The sequence below is a fragment of the Egretta garzetta genome, unplaced genomic scaffold (assembly GCF_000687185.1).
Source record: "Egretta garzetta isolate BGI_Z169 unplaced genomic scaffold, ASM68718v1 scaffold231, whole genome shotgun sequence".
NCBI lineage: Eukaryota > Metazoa > Chordata > Aves > Pelecaniformes > Ardeidae > Egretta > Egretta garzetta.
Genome location: NW_009258727.1, coordinates 4607198 through 4628573, shown reverse-complemented (window position 1 = coordinate 4628573; position 21376 = coordinate 4607198). Strand labels below are relative to the sequence as shown.

The following is a 21376-nucleotide window of genomic DNA, read 5'->3' as shown; positions in this document are numbered from 1 at the left end:
AGACCCCCCTGGCGGGGGTCCCAGCCAGTAACCTTTCTCTTTCACGCCACTTTTAAACTTAACCCTTGGAAGAGGGAACAGCCCTGCTGAAAGGGCAGCCGGCCACTTTGCCGTCCGCCTGCAAGAGATCTGAACACGGCCATCCCGGCTTCCCTATCCCTACTGGGATTCATTTTTTTTTAAACCCTAAGAGTTTTGATGAGAAATACATATGATATATACCGTGGCACTAGTTACAGGTACTAAAAAACCCCTGCATTCCACTTTTGCCTGTTCTCTGTGGTTTTGTACCTCGTAATAAGGCTTTCCAGTACCAGTGTTGGACTTTTTCCTATCCGTGTGAAAAAAAGGTAGAAAGCGTGCATGTACACCAGTGGACTTTTTAAAGATAAAAGCTTGTCGATACGACAATGAAGATGACATAGCGTCTGCCGTTTCCAGCGACGTGGGCCGGAGATGGTTTCACACCGGGGCCTGAAGTGGCTGAACCCTGCTGCTAATTGATTAAGTCGGCAGCACCCTGCCCATTCAAAGACTGTGTCTTTCTTTGACCTAAATAAATGGTTCAACGCGCTAATCCCAACAAAAGGGTTGCTTATGGCCCTAAACCCATTTATGGTGCTCAACTTCATGAATTACCTATTGATTAGTCCTTTTAGTATATTGTTGGCTTTAAGATGAACAAAGCTGAGCTCGGGGCAGCGGGAGTTAATTCACAAGCCAGGTCACATATTCATCAGGTAGGGGTATGACTTGGTCTGATGGGTGCCTGAACTGGAAACTGAACCTCCAACGCTGCCTCTTGTCGTAACTGTTTGGTAATACAGGGCTTGCAAGTGTTATTTGCTGCCCGCAAACAAGAGTTATTTATTATTCTTTTCCTGTTAGGACATAGGGTTTGAGTAACTTACAGAAGGTTTGGTGTTGCTATTTGTCTCTAGAATGGTCCTTTGCTCTAAGCGTGACTTCAGTGACACGTGATTGTAAACGTCATTTGCACACCGACGTGAGAGGCTCGTACGTGTGACTGTAGAGTGTGTGGATTCGGGAGCTGGTACGTTTGCCAGGAAAAAGGGAACCACAGGTCATGCCTGCTGCAGTGTTCTCTGGCCACCGACCTGACGCAGCCTCCAGCTTTCCTCTCGGAAGCATGCTGGAGGTTGGGCTGAGACACCTTCTGTACTGGCCTGTGCAGGTCTGCTGCCGGGGTACGCCCCTCGGGGTGTGCCACCATCGCTTTATCCCTGGGCAGCTGAGAAATAGGGGGGGAAGCACCCCCTGTTTTGAGATGCAACTACAGCTCACCTTTATGGGTTTGCTTCTTTCTCATTCTTCTTTCAGAAATGTAATTCTTAGGATAGTTTGAGCAGGTGTTGGTGATGGCTATATGGATTCATAAAAAGTTTTGTATCTCTCCTAAGGTTTTGAAATGTGCAGTGTTAGAAAGTAAACAGAATTCATACAGAAACTGCCCAACAGGGTCATCGAAGTCTGGCTATCGAAAGACTCGTAGCTGCCTTCAAGTATTTTGTATCCTAGTCAATCAGTAATAGTCCATTTTCCTTCAGCATTTCCTCCTCCCCAACAGTGGAAGAAATGGAAAGTGTTTGTTCACTTACAGTTACCTCATAACCTCTTGAGTGCTCTACAACAGCTCCCTTTTTAAGGGGAGGAAGTTTTTGGATGGTTGCCTACTAAAGTTAAGCTCATGTAGCTTTGACACTGTTAGTGAATAACAATGGTAGTTTTAAAAGACTAAATTAAATGCTTATGTTATAGAAATAAGAGTAGATTAAAATCTAATCATATGTTAATATTTTTTAGAATGTTTGCACTTAAAAGACCTGATAAATGTTTTGTTTGTTTGTTTTAATTATAGCGTATACAAACCGGTATCTTAAAAGCATTTAATAATCCAACTACTAAGACAGCAGATGAAGAAACTAGAAGAAAAGTCAAAGGTAGGCAACTCTTTATTGAATACTTGTGAAAATGCAGGTTTTTAAATACCATTTTCTTCAAAACTGGCTATTGCAAACAGCAGTCCTGGCGTACTGTAGTTACAAGACTTTTATTATGTATTATTCTAGTGCCACCTAGTGCGTATGTAAAGGATAGAGAGCTTGGTGTGTGCTGACTTGCATCTCTGTATCTGGGATAAAGTCTTCCCTTGTATTAATACTGCCTCTTGTAGCGAGAGGGAGAATTTGATTTTGTTTTCTAGAACAGCTTGCTGTATCTGCAGGTTTGTTTTATAGCCACAGTTACTGTATCACTCGGGGAGGCCACTTCCCATAAATAAAACTGACTTCTGTCAGCTGATTGAGACTGTGGGCACTTTAAATATGATCACAAAGCCAAGATAGGAAGGTCTTTCAAAAGAAGGCATGTTTTTTCAAAATAAGAGTTTTAAAATTAATTTGTGTGTATGCAAAAGTTCTAATTTGGGGGATTTTGTTTTTATTAAATTCTTAATAACGATTAAGCTGTTTTGAAAGTCACCCCTCCCAAATCTGTCACAGTTAAGGCATAGAGATGTATTAGAACAGGTTTTTGTCTCATTTTTTAGAGTTTTACAGTTTCAAAAAACATTTAGAAAGGATAACAACCTGTCTGCTACCCTAGTGTTTATATCAAGGCAATACAATATTATGTATTTAAAAGAAAACTGAGATTTTATTTAAAAGGCTGCTTCTTGAGAGATACAGGATTATTATTCTGTTACAGTAGGTGGGGAAGGATAACGGGGAATCGTATCACTGAAATATTTTAAAATGTTGAGATAATACAGTATATGATGTATTAGTTGTATTGTGTTCAAAATGTTTTCAGTATGTTTAAAATTGTGCTTTCGCAATAAATCTTGGAAAGAATTTTGTTGTACTTATAGTGTGGCATTGGATCTGTTATTTTTCACATTTAAAAAAGGCAATGTTTTTTCAGCGTATGGAAGAGAGGGTGTGAAGATGAACTTCATAGATAGGATCTTTGTTGGTGAATTGACTAGCACTGTCATGTGTGAGGAATGTGAAAATGTAGGTATTCTGGAATTTGGTTTGATGTGGAATAGATCACATACTGGTTTGATTACGTTGTCTTGAAAGTATAAAATTGTATTGCCAATTTTATACTTGTTTGTTTGTTTGTAAAACCAAGACTTTATTGAAAGTTTCTCATTTAAAATGATTTATTCCTTCTTTGAAGCATTATCCTCCCAAATCGGCGAAGAGGGGTCCTTTGACTTCAAAAAGGATTCAAGTACTGGGCTTGATTTTAAATTTAACTTCAGGCTGGAGGTTCCAAATTCTACAAACATCTGTGTTACACCCCAATTTTACTTGATATTTTTAAAACACCTACTTGTTTTAAAACGTCAGTCCTCCTGCCTACTCTGCTGGGATATACCTGAAAATTGGGTATTACTCCCTTTGAATTAGTATGAGTGGGGAAATGCTAAAATTACTTTTTTTGTTTCTTGAAATATTTTTTATAATTAACATAATAACTGTAATGAATGGCATAATCCTTTCATAATTAATATTACTGACATTTCATCATAAATGCTTTCCATGATCCTTATAGTTTTCTTTAACTTTGGAAGAGAAAAAATCGTATTTGCATGACTTTTCTAATTGAATGTTACATTTGTGTTTGGTTTAAAACATTATATTTCATATTATAGAGATTAAGTAAATCAGTCTGAATAATTAAGCACAGTCCTGCAGTGCCAGGTAAACTTCCCTGTGTGTGATGTGCAGATTACACTTCAGTGTGCCACTGGTATCAATGAAGAACTTCAACTATATACAAAAGAGAGGTTGTATGTGCTTTGTGTGTCTCACTTACTGCTGCTGGATTCTTATATTCTGCCTGCACAGGACTCGGGACTTTGCTAGCTGTAGCCCTCTGAGGAAGAGCTTAGCGTTCGCTTTCCTTTGCCTGCATTGGCAAAGGTATTTTTGACTAACGTTTGTTCATGCAAGCTTACTCTTTAGAGGAACCTCTGCTTGAACATCGCTCATCAGGCAGCCTGTCCTCATAGTTACAATAGGTTTGATCTCATTTATTGCTGTACGGGAACCTAAACCGTGCTGAGTCCCTTGCACAACAGGTAAAGAATAAGCCTGCAGTCCATATCAAATGTTGCAGGTGGAAGATGGGGTCGCAAATGCAAGAGAAGGGCAACGATGACAGTAATTGAGGGCATGACTCTGGTCAGTAACTGCCACGTACGACATGATTTTTCTGGGGTTTTTAAGACCTTGTTTTTCAGAGTCTTTCCAGAGGAAAGATAGGTCCGTTTTGGAAGGAATTTGAGAACGGCAAGGGAGAGAGCTTAAGGAACAGTCTTGGAAGGGATGTTCTAGTCATAAAGGCAGATGGGAACTGCTGAGAGAGAATGTCTTTAGGTATGATTTGCCATAGATATCCAGTTTCAGCATAGATTGTATATGGTTTATAGAGGGCAAAATAGAACTCCAATAAAGAAAAGAAGGTTCGTTGGTTTGCAATCCCTTTTTCCCCAGTAATTGGATTTATTTTAACAATTACTAGTGTATGTTATGGTGTGAAAATTTCTAATGAAGCTTTTGGCTGTAACCAAGTAAGCTTGACTTGATCTTTTCTGAGAGCATCAGGTTAGAACCTGTCATCTAACTGTTATTAACCAGTCCTTGCTGCTTAACAGTGTACAAGGTCAAACGCCTGCGCAAAAGCATCCAGGATCAGGAAACTAAAAGTTAGTTTTCTGCAGAATTGTACCATCTAGAAGGCCCACATGACTTGAAAATCTGTCTGGAGCTCAGAGAAACTGAGCACTGCACTGCTTCTAGGTCCAGTTCATGCCCAGGTGAATGGCCTGGCCCTTTACATCTGTATGCTGAAATTTTGTGCAGTGTTAGAAAGAAAATCTGAGCTAACTCAAAATAAAATAAAAATAGGAAAAATGTTTTTGGGAAGTTCTTCATTGTAGCTTGATACATCCTTTAACTAATTAGCTTTTTGTATAGTTTCTGACAATATGATTTAAAACGGGAGCTGTGTGCTATACCCATATAGTTCTTTGCATTTAATATGCATTTTCTCTTTTCCTTCAAGATTTCAACAGTAAAAGAACCTTTCATTGATCTTTCACTTCCTATAATAGAGGAGAGGGTAAGAAACAGAATATGTAATAACTACTCATTGCTTCTGGTGGATTGTTTTTGCATACCTTTATGAAGATGGTTATGTATATACACAGTTTTGATTTCAAGCCTAAAAATGTATGCTTGTCCATAAATACTGATGTACTGTCATCATTATATGATTTTATGTGTATATACACATATACGTACGTATATATAGACACACAATGTCATAAGTACTTATATTTTTAAATTAGTCCAAACTTTGAACAGATGACCATTGTAATTTCCAGTATACGTAGGTCTGAGATGAATTTAATTTAGTAGTATTTTTAGTATATACTTCCACGAATAGGATGATTGTAGACTTTTTTTGAAGGTCCAGAAACTTTGCTTCTAGCGTCTAGAGAACTGAGTCCCTCTGGACTGAAGGGTACCTACGGGACGAGGCAGTGTAAAAATGGATAGGCTTTGAATGTATTTATTCTGGTGTTTTCAGCATAAATAGTTCATGGAATGCCTCCATTAGCTGTTAGAGGAACTGTGTTCCTTTGAAGGTGTATACCCTGGTTTTGCGGAACTTGGGGTTTTCATTTGAGAATAGGTGGGATGCATTGGGAGTGGTTCCTCCCCCCTCCTGCATATATTCATGTATATTTAAGGGAGAGTATTTAATGTAATATTTAATCCTGTATAAAGTGTACTCGTCTCCAAACACCGCTTTTGTTCATAACCAGTTCTTCATTTTTGTTGCTGCACAGAGTGCAGATGTCTGTGGGAATTAAAGCTTTAAGAACATTTGGAGTATCTGGGCCTGTGTGCTCCCTGGCTCACATGTGTAACACGGGAACTTTATGGGTTCTGTCTGAGAGAGAGGTGTGGTGGCTTTTAGCAATCGCTGCGCTTACTTGAGGACGTGCATTACTTTACGGTCGTCTCTCTCCTTTGTAGTCTAGATATGCTGCTGCCATTAGTGTCATGGGGGATGTCATCACGTCATAAGGTGGTAGGCGGAACCAGGGACTGACTTATGGGGAGCTATGTCCCCTTTGATAAATTCACAGCTCATACACCTATGCACGTGCTTATATGATGCCAGAATAGACTATTTGTTATGTATTCTGTACAGGAATTTTGTATCATTCCTGTTCCCTGTGGCTCTCAGTTGATCTTTCAAAGATGTTGACAGTGAGTTTATGATAAATAAAATCAGAAAGTAGTCTTATACCACAATTCAGGGGCCAGTTAATTGGATTTATGTAGGTTACTGTTTTCTAAAGTAAAGGAAGAAAAACCACCTGCAGTCATCTTTCCTGTAGGTTGCAAAGGAATACAGAATCGGGATATTTCCTTTCCTAATTTCCTGTCTAATTTCTTAGGTTGCAAAACCGGTGCCTTTGGGAAGAACAGGTAAAGGTAAAAGTGTACAAGAGGCAGATCTTGGTCAGTATAACTGTTCTTCTATTGCTACACTGAATAATCAACCCAAAATTGTCAAGAAACACGCTTTAACAAAAGATAAGGTAAGAACTGAAGTACTCGCTCTAACCAGTCATCCTGAGTTTATTCTGAGGTTTCCAGGGTTACCGGGGTGGGAATTTTCACACCTATCTTTGCTGTATACATATAGCTGAGATAGATTTGTTCTGAATAGTTAGGTCGTTATTAGAAGTGTGAGAGATGAGAGTCATTAGAAACCATTTGGTTTTCAGTTACAGAGTTTCATTTGTAAGGGAAACAAAAGTAATCTGCAAGTTAGTTTCAACACACGTTGCTTTTGGTTTTGTTGACCGCTTTTCTTTTGGTGTCCTTGCTTGCTTGCAGTCACAAGAACTGTAATGCTGGCTAAGAGAGCAGCCAAGTCTGCGTTAGTGCCATCTGAGGGATTAGCTGGCAGTGGGTACAACAAAAATAGTACAGCCAGCAGAGACTCATGGAGACGGAGAGCATGGTTTCCATGATCCGCTTGGCCTTCAGCAGCCCGAGGGCGGGGGAGCTCGGTTCAGCCCGTCTCCAGTGCAGCCTCCTAGGACGGTTCTTTCTGACGGTAGCAAAAGGGTTCTGCAAATATGTCAGCCTAACAGAATTGATTACTTGTATGTAGTAGTGTTTACAGATTAAAAGAAATCTGTAATAATTACTGTGCATGTATATTATTGTTAATGAAATGTGGCAAAGGCTCTCATTGTCATGATTGTCACATACTGTCAGTATTCTTTTTTTTAATAAGCCTTATTATCCATATAGGGTTATGTGGTGTTCATACTCATAAAATATTACTGAAATGTTTTCAAAATTAAGAAAATAAAATACAGTATGGATTCAATAAACTAGACTAGAGAGACTAATACAAAGGAAGCAATAACTCTGCTTTTGATAAGGATGGATGAAGTGACCCATGAAGTACATCTGTCTAACTGGTGAGGCTTTGTGATTCTCCGCTCCCCCTCCACCTTTTCGGACATGTATTTGTCATTATTTTAGACTCTTTTTGAATGATTTTCAGGGTACTATATCTGTTCTGCAGTAAAACGTCTAATGCAAAACAAACAATTGTTGGATTCAATCAGTGGTTGTTGATGTTCTGTGACTTCAGTTCATCAGTTTGTTAAGACTGCTTGTGAAAACGGCGGGTGTCCCGTGGATGGTTCTGTAGGCAACAGAATACCCGAACCCTGGTTGTTAGGCTTTTCTCCTGAAATGGGGAGTTTCACAATTTTAAGAATTTTTTGGCTGCTTTTTGCATAATACCCCCGAACACTAGCAGTAATTTCAGACAAGTTCCTCTCTCACTTCTCTATAAAGCAGGCAAGATTAACTGAGACAAGAAGTGGTCCTAATGGAAAACAGTTTTGGGGGGTTCAAATTATCTTTATTGTGATTTTATTCCTTTTTTTGCTGAACTATTCACTTGCCTTTAAGTTTAATGACTGGAGTGATGAAGTCGTACATTTCGTGTAGGTTTAAACTCGGTGTAAGAAAATCTTCAGGAATACCTTTTGTCTTTCACATGGACTTCTTTTGGACTTAAGTTCTTGCTTAAAGTTTAAAACTGAGTATGTCCTTGAGAATTCTTCATTAATTGAGTCGATGGTATCTATTTAAGGGATAGATTGAGCAAAGTTCAGTGCCTGCAACTTAGGCAGGTACCTATAGCGCCTAACATTTTGGTACCCATGACCCTGGAGTGGGATCCAAAAACAAAACCAGTCCAAACCCCATCTCTACCAAATAAGCTACCTAAAGATAGGCAGTAGGAAATACTAACCAGAAAGCCATGTCTAAAATTACACCTTCGCTGCAGCTTAGGCACATGACCAGGTGTGCAGAAAGGTATTTCCCGCCACCTAGGCTCCCTGTTGTGGAAGCCACGTGTGAAAGTTTCTGTAGTTTGTTCTGTGAAGGCACGGATGTGAGCTTAACTCGCGCTGTGTGTCACACCATGTGAAGGCATGGATGTGAGCTTAACTCGTGCTGTGTGTCACTTGCTGGTGTGTTTGAAAGGTTTTTCTTATTAACGCCAAGAAGTGGAAGGTGCAAGTGCAGAGCTCCTGACACTCAGGGGGAATTTCGAGCCTTATTTTAGGAATGTGCCTAGCCTATAGGTTATGAGGTCATGACAATTTTAGATTCTTTTACCTCATGTCTGAGTGAGACCTACTGGAAGGGTCTGTGCCCTGCTGGGGACTATAAATACTCTCCTGAAACAGGTCCTAACACACTAAATACATGTGAAGAACAAATATAACAGAATAACCATATAAAAAACTGATAGGAGAAGAGAGTGAGACAGAAGTAGCAAAATGACATGTGGTAGAAACAAAGGAAAGAATGGAAATAAAGAGTTGAGACTTATTGTTACAGGAGAAAAGGCCTAAAACTGTTGAGGTTAGTGGAAGGATTCCCACTGGCATCACTGGAATTTTGATCCAGCTCAGATAAAGGAAAAAGCAAAAGGGAAGGAAATTTGCTCATTTCTTTTGGAAAGAAGCTAAACAAAAGAAATAAAAGAAACATGAACACTTACAAAGCACTTAAATTTATGGCATCTTTAAGGTTGTTTTTTTTTTTAATCTATCCTAGTTTTCTGTGGCAGCAAAGTTTTTTTTTTTTTCTTCCTGAAATCTTGATAAAATAAAAAAAACCCAACTTCAGATAATATACAAATTGGCAAACATACAATTGGGGATGCTTTATTTAATTCTAAGACAAATGCCTACAAGGTGAGTTGAATTTTCTTCTGGAGCTGCTCATCAGCTAAGGCCTCTGATGGGAGGCTAGGGGACTAGCTTAAATTTGAGAACCTTGTAGAAGCTTAAGTTAGATTAAATGGATACCACTTCAAATGTGCCATCCACAGCTGTCACAAAGTGAATGTTAATTAGTTGTGGGAAGTATTGATCTCACAGTAAGTATAATGCTCTTAGCTGACCAGGGTGTAGGTTTCTAATCCTAAATTGGTTTAAAAAGGTCTTAAGGAGGATCAACTAGCTTAAACACGTGAGAGATGGAGAATATAAAATAATGGGTTTAACTTGCTTTGAATTTGTCATGTTTCAAAAGTGATGTTAGATCACAGATCTGTTCTCTTTTTCTCCCTTATATTACTGAAATAATAATGCCATAATTTACAGAATCAATTGAACCAGGAGAGACGGCTTGCCAGAAAAGCTTCCTCTAATGAAGAAGAAAAAAGCCCTGTTATCATGCAGGAAAAAACCAAAAAGCCTGAGCTGGAAGGTAGCTCTGGCATCCTGTACTCCAAAGACACAACTGCTGACTCTGCTGTAAATGGAAGTCAGACGGATGGCAGTGAGAAGGAAGCCAGCCGCTCTGAAAGCAGCTTTGATGCAGACAGCGAAGCCTCAGAAAGCGAAAGTGCTTCTAAGCAAACAGCATTCAGCCCATCCAGCAACGTGTCTGGTTTGCACGTCAACCACATAAATGTTAAAATGCCGCACAACAAACCAAATGACAGTAATGATGAGATGATTTCCAGTGCCATATCCAAACTCAGCCTCTGTGGCACTATAAATGAAGATAAGAGATCGAGCCGTGGGGATCCAGCATTAGGTTTATCGAATAATTCCATGTTCTCCCTAGACAAATCCCCGCTATCCCAAAACCCTCAAAATGCTTTCCAGACGCTTTCCCAAAGCTACATAACTAGCTCAAAAGAATGTTCTGTTCAGTCCTGCCTTTACCAGTTCACCTCTGTAGAGCTCCTAATGGGGAACAACAAGCTTTTGTGTGAGAGCTGCACAGACAGGAAACAGAAATACCAGAAGAAAACCAACTCTACAGGTAAAGTGCTCGTATCTGCCTGGACATTACAAAATTGCCTCCCAAAACCTGTGCTGCTGTTTCATCGCTCCAGCATCGGCCTCCCCCTTGTGGCTAAATAGAAAATGTCTCCTCAAGCAGAATTTGCTCAAAACTGAAAACTTCCACCCTGCGATGGCAACAACACTAAATTTTATATTAGAACATAATCGTAGCTGTAACTTAGAATCCGTTTTGCATCTTTTCTTTATCTTATCCCAGAAAAGTAATTTAAAGATGACCATAAACTGAATAGGCTCATTGTTCGATATTAATCTTTGCTGCTGTTTCTGTTCTTCACAGTCCTAGAAGGTCTGAAATAAATGCTGTAATACTCAGCTCTAGCAGCTTATATACTCAGGGAAGTAATGTAATTAAGTATGTAAGAGGGGCAAAAAAAGACAATTGGAATGAAGAGGGAAAAAAACCAACCTTAGAGATTTGTAAGAATGGAAATGAGAGAGAACTACCTTCTTGTGACAGTGTTTTCCTCGATGTTTGTATAGGCCAAGCAGACCATTAGGGTTTATGGAGTAAGAAGAATAATTTAAATACAAAGGACTAGAGGATTTTTTTTATGTACTCTAAATCAGAAGGATAGCAAAATTAAGCTCTTCTGATTATTTGTCAATAAAATATAAGGGGAGGTCTTGCAGTAACAAAAAATTGCCCGTTTGCTGTGCATGTATAGATATCTGGAGAGACACAAGTTAAGCATGAGTAAATTCAGAAAAATTAATCTAAAAGTAGTATTTTGTAATAATTCATTTATCATTATAAGTGCTATGTAAATAATACTTTGGTGCTATGGGCACAGTAAAAAATGGAAAAGGAAAATCAGTTCACAACTAACCATTATTAGTTTTTTTCCTTCTAAAACAAAAGATTTAAGAAGTCACCTACTTTTACATGAGATGCTCCATTCTACCTCAAATGAAATACTTTCCTTTGGAAAGTAAAACCAGTAAATTAATAATTTTTTCAGTGAAAAAAAAAATGCTGGTGGCATATTCCCTTTTACTGTAGAGCTAACTGGTGAGCCACCTTTGGTAAGAGCCCCCGGGTTCAATTCCCTCTACACCATAGGGGATTAGAGTCCACATACATACCCCCCAATCCTGTGTCCTCAAGCCAGCAGGTTATGAGGCATCCTGAAGCAGACACCCCTCCTCTGACTTTTCTCTTAAATAAGCACAAAGTATGTAGTCATTCAGAAAGAACTGAAAAATGGAAAATTAATCTCTATCTTAGTGGCTAGGACATTAGCACAGGTAAGAGACCTGTGCCTTACATTTCTTGTTCCCATGATCATCCATTTATTTCAGGTGAAATGGTTTTGACTGGAAAGTTGGGTGCTATAGTAACAGACAGTGTGCAGGCTGACTTAGACAGTGTACATGCTTCCAGCTTCTGATCTGATTTGCACAGGACAGGCTAAAATAATGCTCAGATTTGGCAGATTACGTTTATTAAAAACTAGAAAAATGAGAAAGTATTTTTCTACTACCCCACAAAATTTCCCATGCATTTTACATAACATGTACAAAATCATTGCAACGTAGATCTATTCTGTCAGATATTTAAAAAATACTTAAATTCCGTGTGACTGCCTTCACTTTGCAAATTATTTTGATATTCATAAATACAGAAAAGAAAATGGAAGGTGTCTACACAAACGCTCGGAAACAGCTGCTGATTTCTTCAGTTCCTGCTATTCTTATTCTCCACCTGAAAAGATTCCACCAGGTAAAAGGCCAAAACCTTCTTGTGTATTTCTCTGCCCCACTGGTGGACAAGCAGTTATTCTTTAAGTGTCATTGTGCATATCGATATTTGCTTTTCATATGGAGAACTAGTAGAACCACTATTTGAAACATGCTTATGTTTTTTTGACTGTCCAATACTTTCAGAGTGCATTTAGCCATTCAGATGTATCCAGGGAAACCTCTTATGTGTCCATCACGCTTATGTCTAGCAGGCACTGTACTGAAAACATAACAAAGAATGTTTAAATCAGTTACAATCTTATTTTTGGTTTTGGCTTATTTTAATAGTATAGTAATACACCCTAGCTTTAAAAAGCTTCCTAGTAAAAATATTTATTTTACAGTATTTTTTTTTTTATTATTTTATTTCTAAGGCTGGTTTGAGTCTACGGAAAGTCAATAGGCATGTGGATTTCCCTCTGATTTTAGACTTAGCGCCATTTTGTTCTGCATCTTGCAAGGTACACGTTTTGAATCTTTTATTTTTATTGTACTTCAACAGTTGTTGTCCTGAGCACAAGTTAAACTGGATTGATCATGGTGATGATGATTGTTATTCCTTGCTTTCCTAGAGAAATTAGAGTGAATGTTTTCAAATAGTGTCCTGAGATCAAAACTGTAACTAATTGAAATGCCATTCATATCAAGAATATCACGGATGTTAACTAGTATTAGTGAAGCTATGGTGCCCTGATGGTGTTAGGGTATCTAACAGCATTAAGGACAAATATTACTGCTTCCATGCTAACTAAATTAAATTAATAGACTATTGTGTATTTTTAATAGATGTATTTCACCCTTGGAAATGCTGTAGATGTCTGTCTGCTTCTTCAAAGTAATACTGTCGACAGCTAGTTAAGGTACCTGTAGAATTCATCATTAAATAATTTCTCTTTGTTTTCTCTGTTTCTGGGAATGCAGAACGTTATGGATGGTGCAAGAGTGCTATATAGTCTTTACGGAATAGTGGAGCACAGTGGGTCAATGAGAGGTGGTCATTATGCGGCGTATGTGAAAGTCAGGACACCCTCCAAGAAATTGCTAGAGCATATTTCTACCACTAAAAATGTTCTGGGTATGTACAAACAGAGCTTCCTTTCTCTGCGGGTAAAACCAAAAGCAACTACTGGCTGCAGCACCTTATCCTTAAGGGGATTGATAGCAAATAGTTGTTTTAGCTCAGAATATTCCGTTATTTTTAGGACCACATGAATCAATTCTCTTTTTTTTCTGTTACATCCAGTACATGACCTACTTCTGTATTAACCCCACGTAGAGCTGAGTGAATAACGGAATTTTGGTTCAGTTATGAGTCAGAGAATTGATGGGAAATTCTCTTCTCTTTCCTAGTCAAAATAGTATGTCCAGACGAATAATTGTGCCTGGTAAAATGTAATTATTCAGCATATTTGGTATTTGAAAATGTTCTAGTACAAGAGCCAAAACCATGGCAGTTTAAATTAAATTTTCTGTAATTTGAGCATTTTACCTATATTAGGATTGGAAAATTTTCTAATGCTTAAAAATCTGGAATACTGATTTAATGTGAACAGCAAGAAACTTTTTCATGGAGGGTACACGGTTTGCTGTAGGGTTTCTGTTGGTATTTTGAGAACAGCACACTAGTTCTTCTTAATATGTTTTGGATATGCAGAATGAAATAAGATTCTAGGATAGAATCTGTTAGTGAATGATTTGTGGAGGCAAGAATGTTGAGCTGTCAGAGTGAGGTAAGTGTATTTACTGTTTCCCTCCATGGGGGGAGCGAGAACCAAGCACTGTCCTGTCTGTCCTGTGTAGTATCACTTTGCATTTGAAGCTCATTTCCCAGAAGGACAATTTTTTCTATTATTTTTGAAATGGAAGTCTCCTTCAGTCTTATGCTTCCCTTGCAATGGTTATTAGAACTAATTAGGTCTTTCTGTGTTCTTAATTTCACACTGGTCAGCTTTTGAAATATGATTTTTTTCTATATCAGAACTGGTTGTGCGCTAGTGTAACTACTGTTAGAACTCAGTAAGCTGTACTTGAAATGTCTTAGGTTTTTTGAAAAAATAAGAAAAAAGTGATGGCAGTGTGCATTTGTACACTTCCACCAGTTTGTCTTACAGTACTCCTTGACATGTAAATTTCAAACTGCAAATACTGGACTGCATCTGAGTCATGAGTTATTCTTGTGGGTTAGAAGCTTCTCTTGCTTTTTGAAATATCCACTGTATTTGTTTGATGATGACGTGAAAGACAAGAAACAACTTCTTCTTTTGCATTTCAGGTTTAAAAGAAGCCATGGGAGCATCAGGAGGACAGTGGGTGTATGTCAGTGATGCCCATGTTCAGATGGTTCCAGAATCAAGAGTACTGAATGCACAAGCATATCTGCTTTTTTATGAAAGATTATTACTGTAATTCTCAACAGTTTAATTTAAGAGATGGTAGTGGTTATTTAGTTAATCTTATTTAAAGCTGCAGTGGTAAAGAGTACCTGTAAATATTGTGCCTTTATCTTGTAGAGAATTTATCATATGTTGACTCTGGAGTTCAGTCAAGCTATTATAAATATCTGAATTGTTCTCTTAAAGTACGCACTTTGCCAAACATTTAAAGTTCCTGGATTCATTAAAATACAGTACCGTTGGAATGTAAGATGATGTCCTATCCTACTGAGGTCTATGGAAAGTTTGTTCTTGATTTTAGTAAAGATAAGCTTTCACCTATAGTTCTAGAACATTTGAGAATAAAAATACAATAGCATTAAGTGCCTGGATTTGCTGGTGTACAGTAACAACATAAAGTATTTCAGCTTTCTGTGACCTAGTCCAGATCCTTCCTGTCACTGGGTTGGATGTCAGCTGTTAAGATTTCTGCAAACAAGAACCTGTCAAATCCTGTCGCTTCCACATGTAATTGGAAAGCACAGTGCTGCCAGAATGGGAATAACAGCAGCTGTCTCTGAGTAACGCTGCAGTGCACTTTCCTGACCAAGCTGGGAATAGACTGGGAAAATAAGTCCTCTACAAAGTGACAGTGAATCCTCAGATACCCAGTACCCTTTCAGCTGTCTCCAGCTGGCACTGGTATAGCAATGTACTCCTGTTTTAATATAAATATGTACTTGGTGTGCATATGTATATCCTCTGATACATATATATGCGTATATATGTATGCACACCACAAATCCATCAATATATATTGTCATTTTGCCTACTAGGAAAGAGAATTGCAAATACTTCTATATTTAGTAAATTTTCAACTTCATTATTATGACAATGTACAGCATATAAACTAGTGTATGAATATGTATGGGGCATAAGTGTAACTGGGTAATTCTGTTACTTTTGGTTCCAAACATGAATTTGTTTATCTGTTCCTGAATACTTTTCTCATGGGAGTAATAAACTATAAATTATTTTTGCACTGTTTGTGTGAGTTGGACAGTAAATGATGACTTTTGCCCTCTGATACATGTCTGGACTTCCCTTTTTCATCTGTGGAGGACATCAGGTGTCCTAGTGGCAGAACTCCTTTCTGTGTCCTGGTGGCAGAACTTGTTTCTGTAGCCTGTTGGACTGCCTGGTTTGAGTTGTTACTTCTTTTGGTAATTTCTCATTTCCGTCCCAGAGAGTAATAGTAGTAGTAATAATTTTAAGGTCAAAATCTGACGACTACTTTGAAGCTATGTGGTAATCCATTTATTTAATAAGCAGTTACTTAAATACAAATTACTTCTGCAACAGCTCCATCCAGTCCAACTTGCTCTTTGGTAGAGAAAAGACTATGTTTATTTCTGCTTACTATTTTCATTTGTGGAAGTGGGTCTTGGTGCAAAACCATGCTGGCCCTATTACTATCTCTACCACGTGTTGTCATACCTAACTTGCACAACTTTCCTATTCTCTAGTTCCATTTCAGAGCTTCATCCCACCTGCATTCACTCTCTTGCATAAGTACATAGCAAAACCTGCCCTGGTTGCATTTGCTCAAATGCTGAGGTATATTTTATAGCCACATCACTTGTGCAGGCACTAAGGACTATTAGGCCGCACAACTGATTGTCATAACAGAGTGAGCCCCTGGGCACACAGGATTTTATTTTCCAAAGGAAAATGCCTCCGTTTAGGTCAAAATCAGGCTATGCATTTCCACCAACACAATCATTCTTTCCCCTCCGCAGATTAAAATTGACCCAGTCTACCCAAAAGTAGTAAAACTCAGAGAAACCAAGCAGTCAGCTTTAGCCATGTATTCCAACTAAACACATCTTAACCTGAGTCTACACTGAGAAAGAAAGAAATCATGTTTAGACTAAAGTTGGTTAAAACGTTAATTCTCTTTTACCTCCTTACCTTCCCATACGCTTCATACATCTACACACACCTTCCCCCTCTGCATATAGCTGATCAAAACTCAGTATCAGTCACAGCAAATACCAACTAAGTTTCACTTCTGCAGCAGTCCTGCTAGGAGACCACAGATAAGGGTGTGTTTCAGCCACCTTAAAGCAGACAGACTGACTACATAAGGCCTGAAGTTCCTAGTTTTGCTGACTTCTGCAAAACTACTGAACTTAAGTCCCTGTATTCATGTCCTACTTTTTAGCCTAGAACTAACCCCCTAGAGTACAAAACTAGGAAAGAAATAAAACAAGGTTCTTAACCTGTTATTTCTTATTTTTAATGCTGTTTTCAGGAAACTCCTGAGGTGGTCTTTGCTTCTCTTGAACTGGACTTAACACACTGTTCAGATCGCTGAAATCTTCCCAAGGGGACATAGTGACTAGGATGCCATGAAAGATGCTGGCAGGATTATTTCCTCATTAACAGCCAGGGAACATTAAGGTATTTTATAGAACATGGAGAGAAAATGGCATGAAAAAAAGCCAACGCCTTTATCCGAGATAGCCGTCACTGTTGCTCCTGGAAGAGGCTTCCCAAGTTGAAATAATAAGCAGCGTGAGTAGTAGCTCCAGTAAGTTCAGTCTCAGGAACAGGTATGAAAATATTATAGAAGGAAATGCTCTCTAAAAATGAGGGCAACAGGTGAAGTTACGGCTTTAGAATGAACAAATGACGACTAGACAAGATGTCATACACAATTTTAGATACAAGTCACACTCAGTGTGTCCTTTAAGACATAGGGGTTTGGGTTTTTGGTTTTTTTTTTTTTGGTGACAAAATTTGGCTCCAAAGCAAGTGATTGCACATAAATATTCATACTTAAGATCATACATAAAGATTCATACTACTTGTTGTAGTTGGTGACAAAATTTGGCTCCAAAGCAAGTGATTACATATAAATATTCATACTTAAGATTGTTGTACTTCCTTATCAGGAATTGCAAGAGAAGGTCAGAGCGTTCCAGGAAAATAGGGGTGTACATCCTTTATTTGCGACAATGTTAAACATGATTCTAGAGGCTATTTGCAAAGTCTAGGAACTCCTCGTCTCCTGCAACTCCTAGATGCATGCACACTATTGAGAAGCTGTGTGTTTTCAGAACTTAACTGAAGGGCTCTCCTCAAAATATGTTACCAGACCAAAAATCTTTTCAGGCCTACAGCATCTACTCTTCACAGTGCTACACCATACCCCTGTGGTCTCCCCCACCCCGGGGAAGTTCACTAGCCTGCTTCTTCATGTGGAACAGCTTAGAAATGGCTTTCTCTTTGTCCCACCCTTCTCTTCTCACAAGGGCACCGCTGTTTTCTTCATCAACTTCATCTGTTCTTTATGTTTTCGGGGTCTCCAGTAAGCCTGTGTGTCAATGTCTTTTCTTTCATCGATCCTTAACCATAACATAATGTTTCCCAATCCCATCGCTTGCGTTCCATGAACAAATAAAACTCTTACTGGATGAGCTACTGTAACTATAGTCTTACCTCTACCACCTCACAGATGGCAACACAGGTCCTGAGAAAAGCTGTGGCTCCTGAGCAGCTCTCTGCTGACCAGTCACAAGACAGTGCCTTAGAAACAGCGAGGAAGAAAGCAAAGCAAATCGTTCCTCACTCTTCAGTAAGTAAACCTAATTTATGAGAAGTACTTGATTGGCATACGGACAACTGGAAACCCCTACAAAAGTTTCCCCAGAGCGGAGGCATCAACAAAGATGGCTGTATCAGCTAAGGAGTTAGTCCAGCTTATAGCGTCTTTCTCCTCAGAAAGAACTTTGTTATCTTTACATTTGTATGCCATTTATGTTAAACATGACAAAAAGCAATGGGGAGAAGATTTATTATACTAACCTATGTACACCAATACATGTACAGACATCATGTTTCTATAAGCTCATTCTCCTAAGAGAAGGCTACAAATACTTGGTGGTGAAGGAAAAATAAACCCTAAACTTCTCTGCCCAAAATGTACACACTGTAGAAACACATTTGTTTAGAAAATGAAATCCCTGCAGTCTGTCAAACCTTCCCCCCCTATTCCCATCTGCACCCTCTTTGTGTATCAATGAAGTGCTCTTGCTTATGAATTTCAAGTGGTAGCAGGTGAGAGTGGTTTATAAATTCATTAAAAGGCTGAAACACCTTAACTTCACCATTTGCTTCTCTTTGGACTTCTTTTTTATACTAACACAAACTGAATCATAATTGGACATGGAATTAATGCATCTACGTTCTCAACCCATTATAAAAATCTTATGTGAACACATTAGTAACAAATTAAGAGTGGGAAAGAAATACTTTCTTGAGAAGAAACTTTAAGATGTATTCAAATGCTTGCTTTGTTCCTATTTTAATACAACTCTTATGTTAGCAAAGGTTAGCAAATCCAATTTTAATTAAAAAGTGGTAGCATACTTCACAAAGCAGCTTCATAGCCGCCCTGATTAAACAAAAATTTGATATCCCTCAGTTTTCATCAGCTGGAAACTTTCTTGCTGTGCCCTGTAGACATTTATGCATTTGTACAAGGATTTATATGTCTACATGAAAGAAATTTTCAGTAGAACCACTTCAGTCTAATTATTTTAGAATGGATTATTTTTGCTTCTGTACCTATTTACTGTTTCTTAGGGTGTCATTTTGCCAGCTGTTTTAGCTCTTTGTACCTCTCCCACTGGTGTACAAGTAAACTACAGAAACAGTGAGAAAGTGATTATTCAAAATTATTCAAAAATAAATTTTTTTGTAAACTGAGATTATAAAATATATTTTCAGACAGAAGTCTGTTGGTGCAAGTCAAAGCACTTCCTTTGCACAACCTTATGTAAAAAGTCCAAGTGAATTTATCTGTTAAAATAATTGCAGTGCATTGTAAGTACTTTAAGACTACTTGCTATACATTCCATTCATATAAAGTTATAAATACTTTTGCATTCATTGATATTAGTAGAAAAACTATTTTTAAGTGTCAAGAATGTTTCTTACATCTGTTGCAGCTTCCAATATTTTTCTAGTACAAAATATAAAGGTGCGGTACTGCTTTTACACAACAACAGAAAAGCATTTATTTTGAGTAGGTTTATGACTTCTTAACACTAACCTCATTGCTTTGCTAGGTTAGTTTTTTGGTTTTGAGCTGTGTAACCTGGGGATCATTACAGTGAACTCTGTAATGAAACCACCATGTCAATGGCAGCCATTCACTATTTAGCCATTTCACAGAGTCCTGATTCTATTGTCATTTATGCATGGGATAATCCCCGATACGTGCTTGCACTTATACAAAAGACAATTCGAGTAATCAAAAAACCCCGTTGCTAAGCCTGAAATACTTGTGAACAATAAATCACCTTGTTTTCATTCTTTTACTTTTTTTTCATCCTTTTGCAACTAACAGTCTTAACAGTGCCTGCAGGTATTCAAATAACAAATATTTTTAGAAATTTACTACAGTACCGATACATTGTACATTTCATTTTGTAGGTTTCCAATTCCAAGCATTACTAAGCAAACAGGACCTTAAACACAGACTGTATTTAAAAACCAAACAAAAGTCTGATCAGTTTTCCAATCTGTCCTATGTGCTTTAACAAGTGTCTCAGAATAAAGCTGCCATTTGTCTTCTATTCATTTTGTCTTTTCATCTATGTTATATATTATTTGACAGATGCATAAGTAAAATATCCAACCATTTGGAAAACTCTATCATTTAACTATAAGCTGTACCTTGTGCAGTTGAGTTCACAAAACCTCTGGTTTTTTCGCAACTAAAGAGTGAATATTTTTTCCTTTCACCTTCTGTCACAACTTCACGTAATTCTGTGGTAAGACCAGGACCACGAGTGGGTCCCCCTCACAGCCCCAGTTCCAGTAGTAGCTTAAAGCTTGCCCATCCAGAAGTACCACTCCAGGGCTCCAGCTGTGCGTCAGTTGACACTGGAGAGACTTAAAACTTCCAAAACGCTTCTGTCCATGGAAAACATTCTTGGTCCAGCCATTCCTTGTGACACTAAAAGGGAAAAGTCTAGAACACTTCAGTTGACAGGAACAGGTAGCGCAAGTAGCACCAACAAAACTTGCAATGAAATCATTACATGAAGTAAAGGGCAGGTTTCTTGAAGCTTTCAATTTTCTATAGGTTTATAAAAGTTAATTTATTCTGTTATACTCCATGTGGCTATTCATGTTACTTTATCCAGTGATCAAAGAGATTACGGATGTTTTAGGCATTTACATCAGATGACTCTAGAGGAAGGAAAGGCAGCGATGACAGCGGTAAGGAACGTGCTAGCTAACGAAAACCTCTGTTCCACGAACAGCAATGCAACCCCCAAGTTCTTCCCTACAGAATCAACCGCAACGTCGACACAAGAAGAGCTATTTACCAAGGAGGGATTTTGGCTTATCTTCATACTTTAAAATACAATGCCAGTTTCAAGGTACGTCTCACGATTACCTTAGTTAATTGGGATATTCTGAATAAACTACTTAAAGAATTGCCCTGCTCCACCAGTGCTCCAGCCACGCACGCACGGACCCGACTTACACAGGATGCCCACACCCCGCAAGCCACTTACTTACTTCAGTGCAGCATCGCGGCCCAGAGCTGCAGCCACCGAACGAAGCAGCTTCGTGGACTTCTTGGCGTGGACTCCACCCTCCGCACCGGGACCTGGGATCACGCCCTCCGACGAGCGGTTACCCGCGGAGGCCACGCGGCTGACGAGCTTCCCGCGTCTCTCCTCAGGCGAACGCGCGCAGGCGGGAAGGC

General features: G+C 38.6%; 1 protein-coding gene and 1 long non-coding RNA gene across 8 annotated transcripts in view; one reads left to right on the top strand and one right to left on the bottom strand.

Annotated features, from left to right (window-relative positions):
- USP45 (ubiquitin specific peptidase 45) overlaps window positions 1-17428 on the top strand; it is a 55658-nt gene extending 38230 nt beyond the window's left edge. For 3 of the 5 annotated variants that reach the window (XM_009649063.2, XM_035888763.1, XM_035888764.1), the window contains exons 10-18: window positions 1880-1961; window positions 2944-3035; window positions 5098-5154; window positions 6506-6649; window positions 9761-10430; window positions 12097-12194; window positions 12589-12675; window positions 13136-13289; window positions 14487-17428. In XM_009649063.2, the coding sequence (XP_009647358.1) occupies window positions 1880-1961; window positions 2944-3035; window positions 5098-5154; window positions 6506-6649; window positions 9761-10430; window positions 12097-12194; window positions 12589-12675; window positions 13136-13289; window positions 14487-14620 (1518 nt within the window). In that variant the 3' untranslated portion in view covers window positions 14621-17428. Of the gene's footprint in view, window positions 1-1879; window positions 1962-2943; window positions 3036-5097; window positions 5155-6505; window positions 6650-9760; window positions 10431-12096; window positions 12195-12588; window positions 12676-13135; window positions 13290-14486 lie in introns of those variants that run through there. The other 2 variants (XM_035888765.1, XM_035888767.1) reach the window with 2 other exon arrangements.
- LOC118451688 overlaps window positions 1-21370 on the bottom strand; it is a 31731-nt gene extending 10361 nt beyond the window's left edge. Inside the window, exons 1-4 of one of the 3 annotated variants that reach the window (XR_004841202.1) lie at window positions 21187-21370; window positions 18091-20605; window positions 12353-12434; window positions 11558-11630 (exon numbers count right to left, since the gene is read on the bottom strand). This is a non-coding gene — a long non-coding RNA (uncharacterized LOC118451688). Of the gene's footprint in view, window positions 1-11557; window positions 11631-12352; window positions 12435-17456; window positions 20851-21186 lie in introns of those variants that run through there. The other 2 variants (XR_004841203.1, XR_004841201.1) reach the window with 2 other exon arrangements.
- Between the last annotated feature and the right edge of the window lie 6 nt (window positions 21371-21376).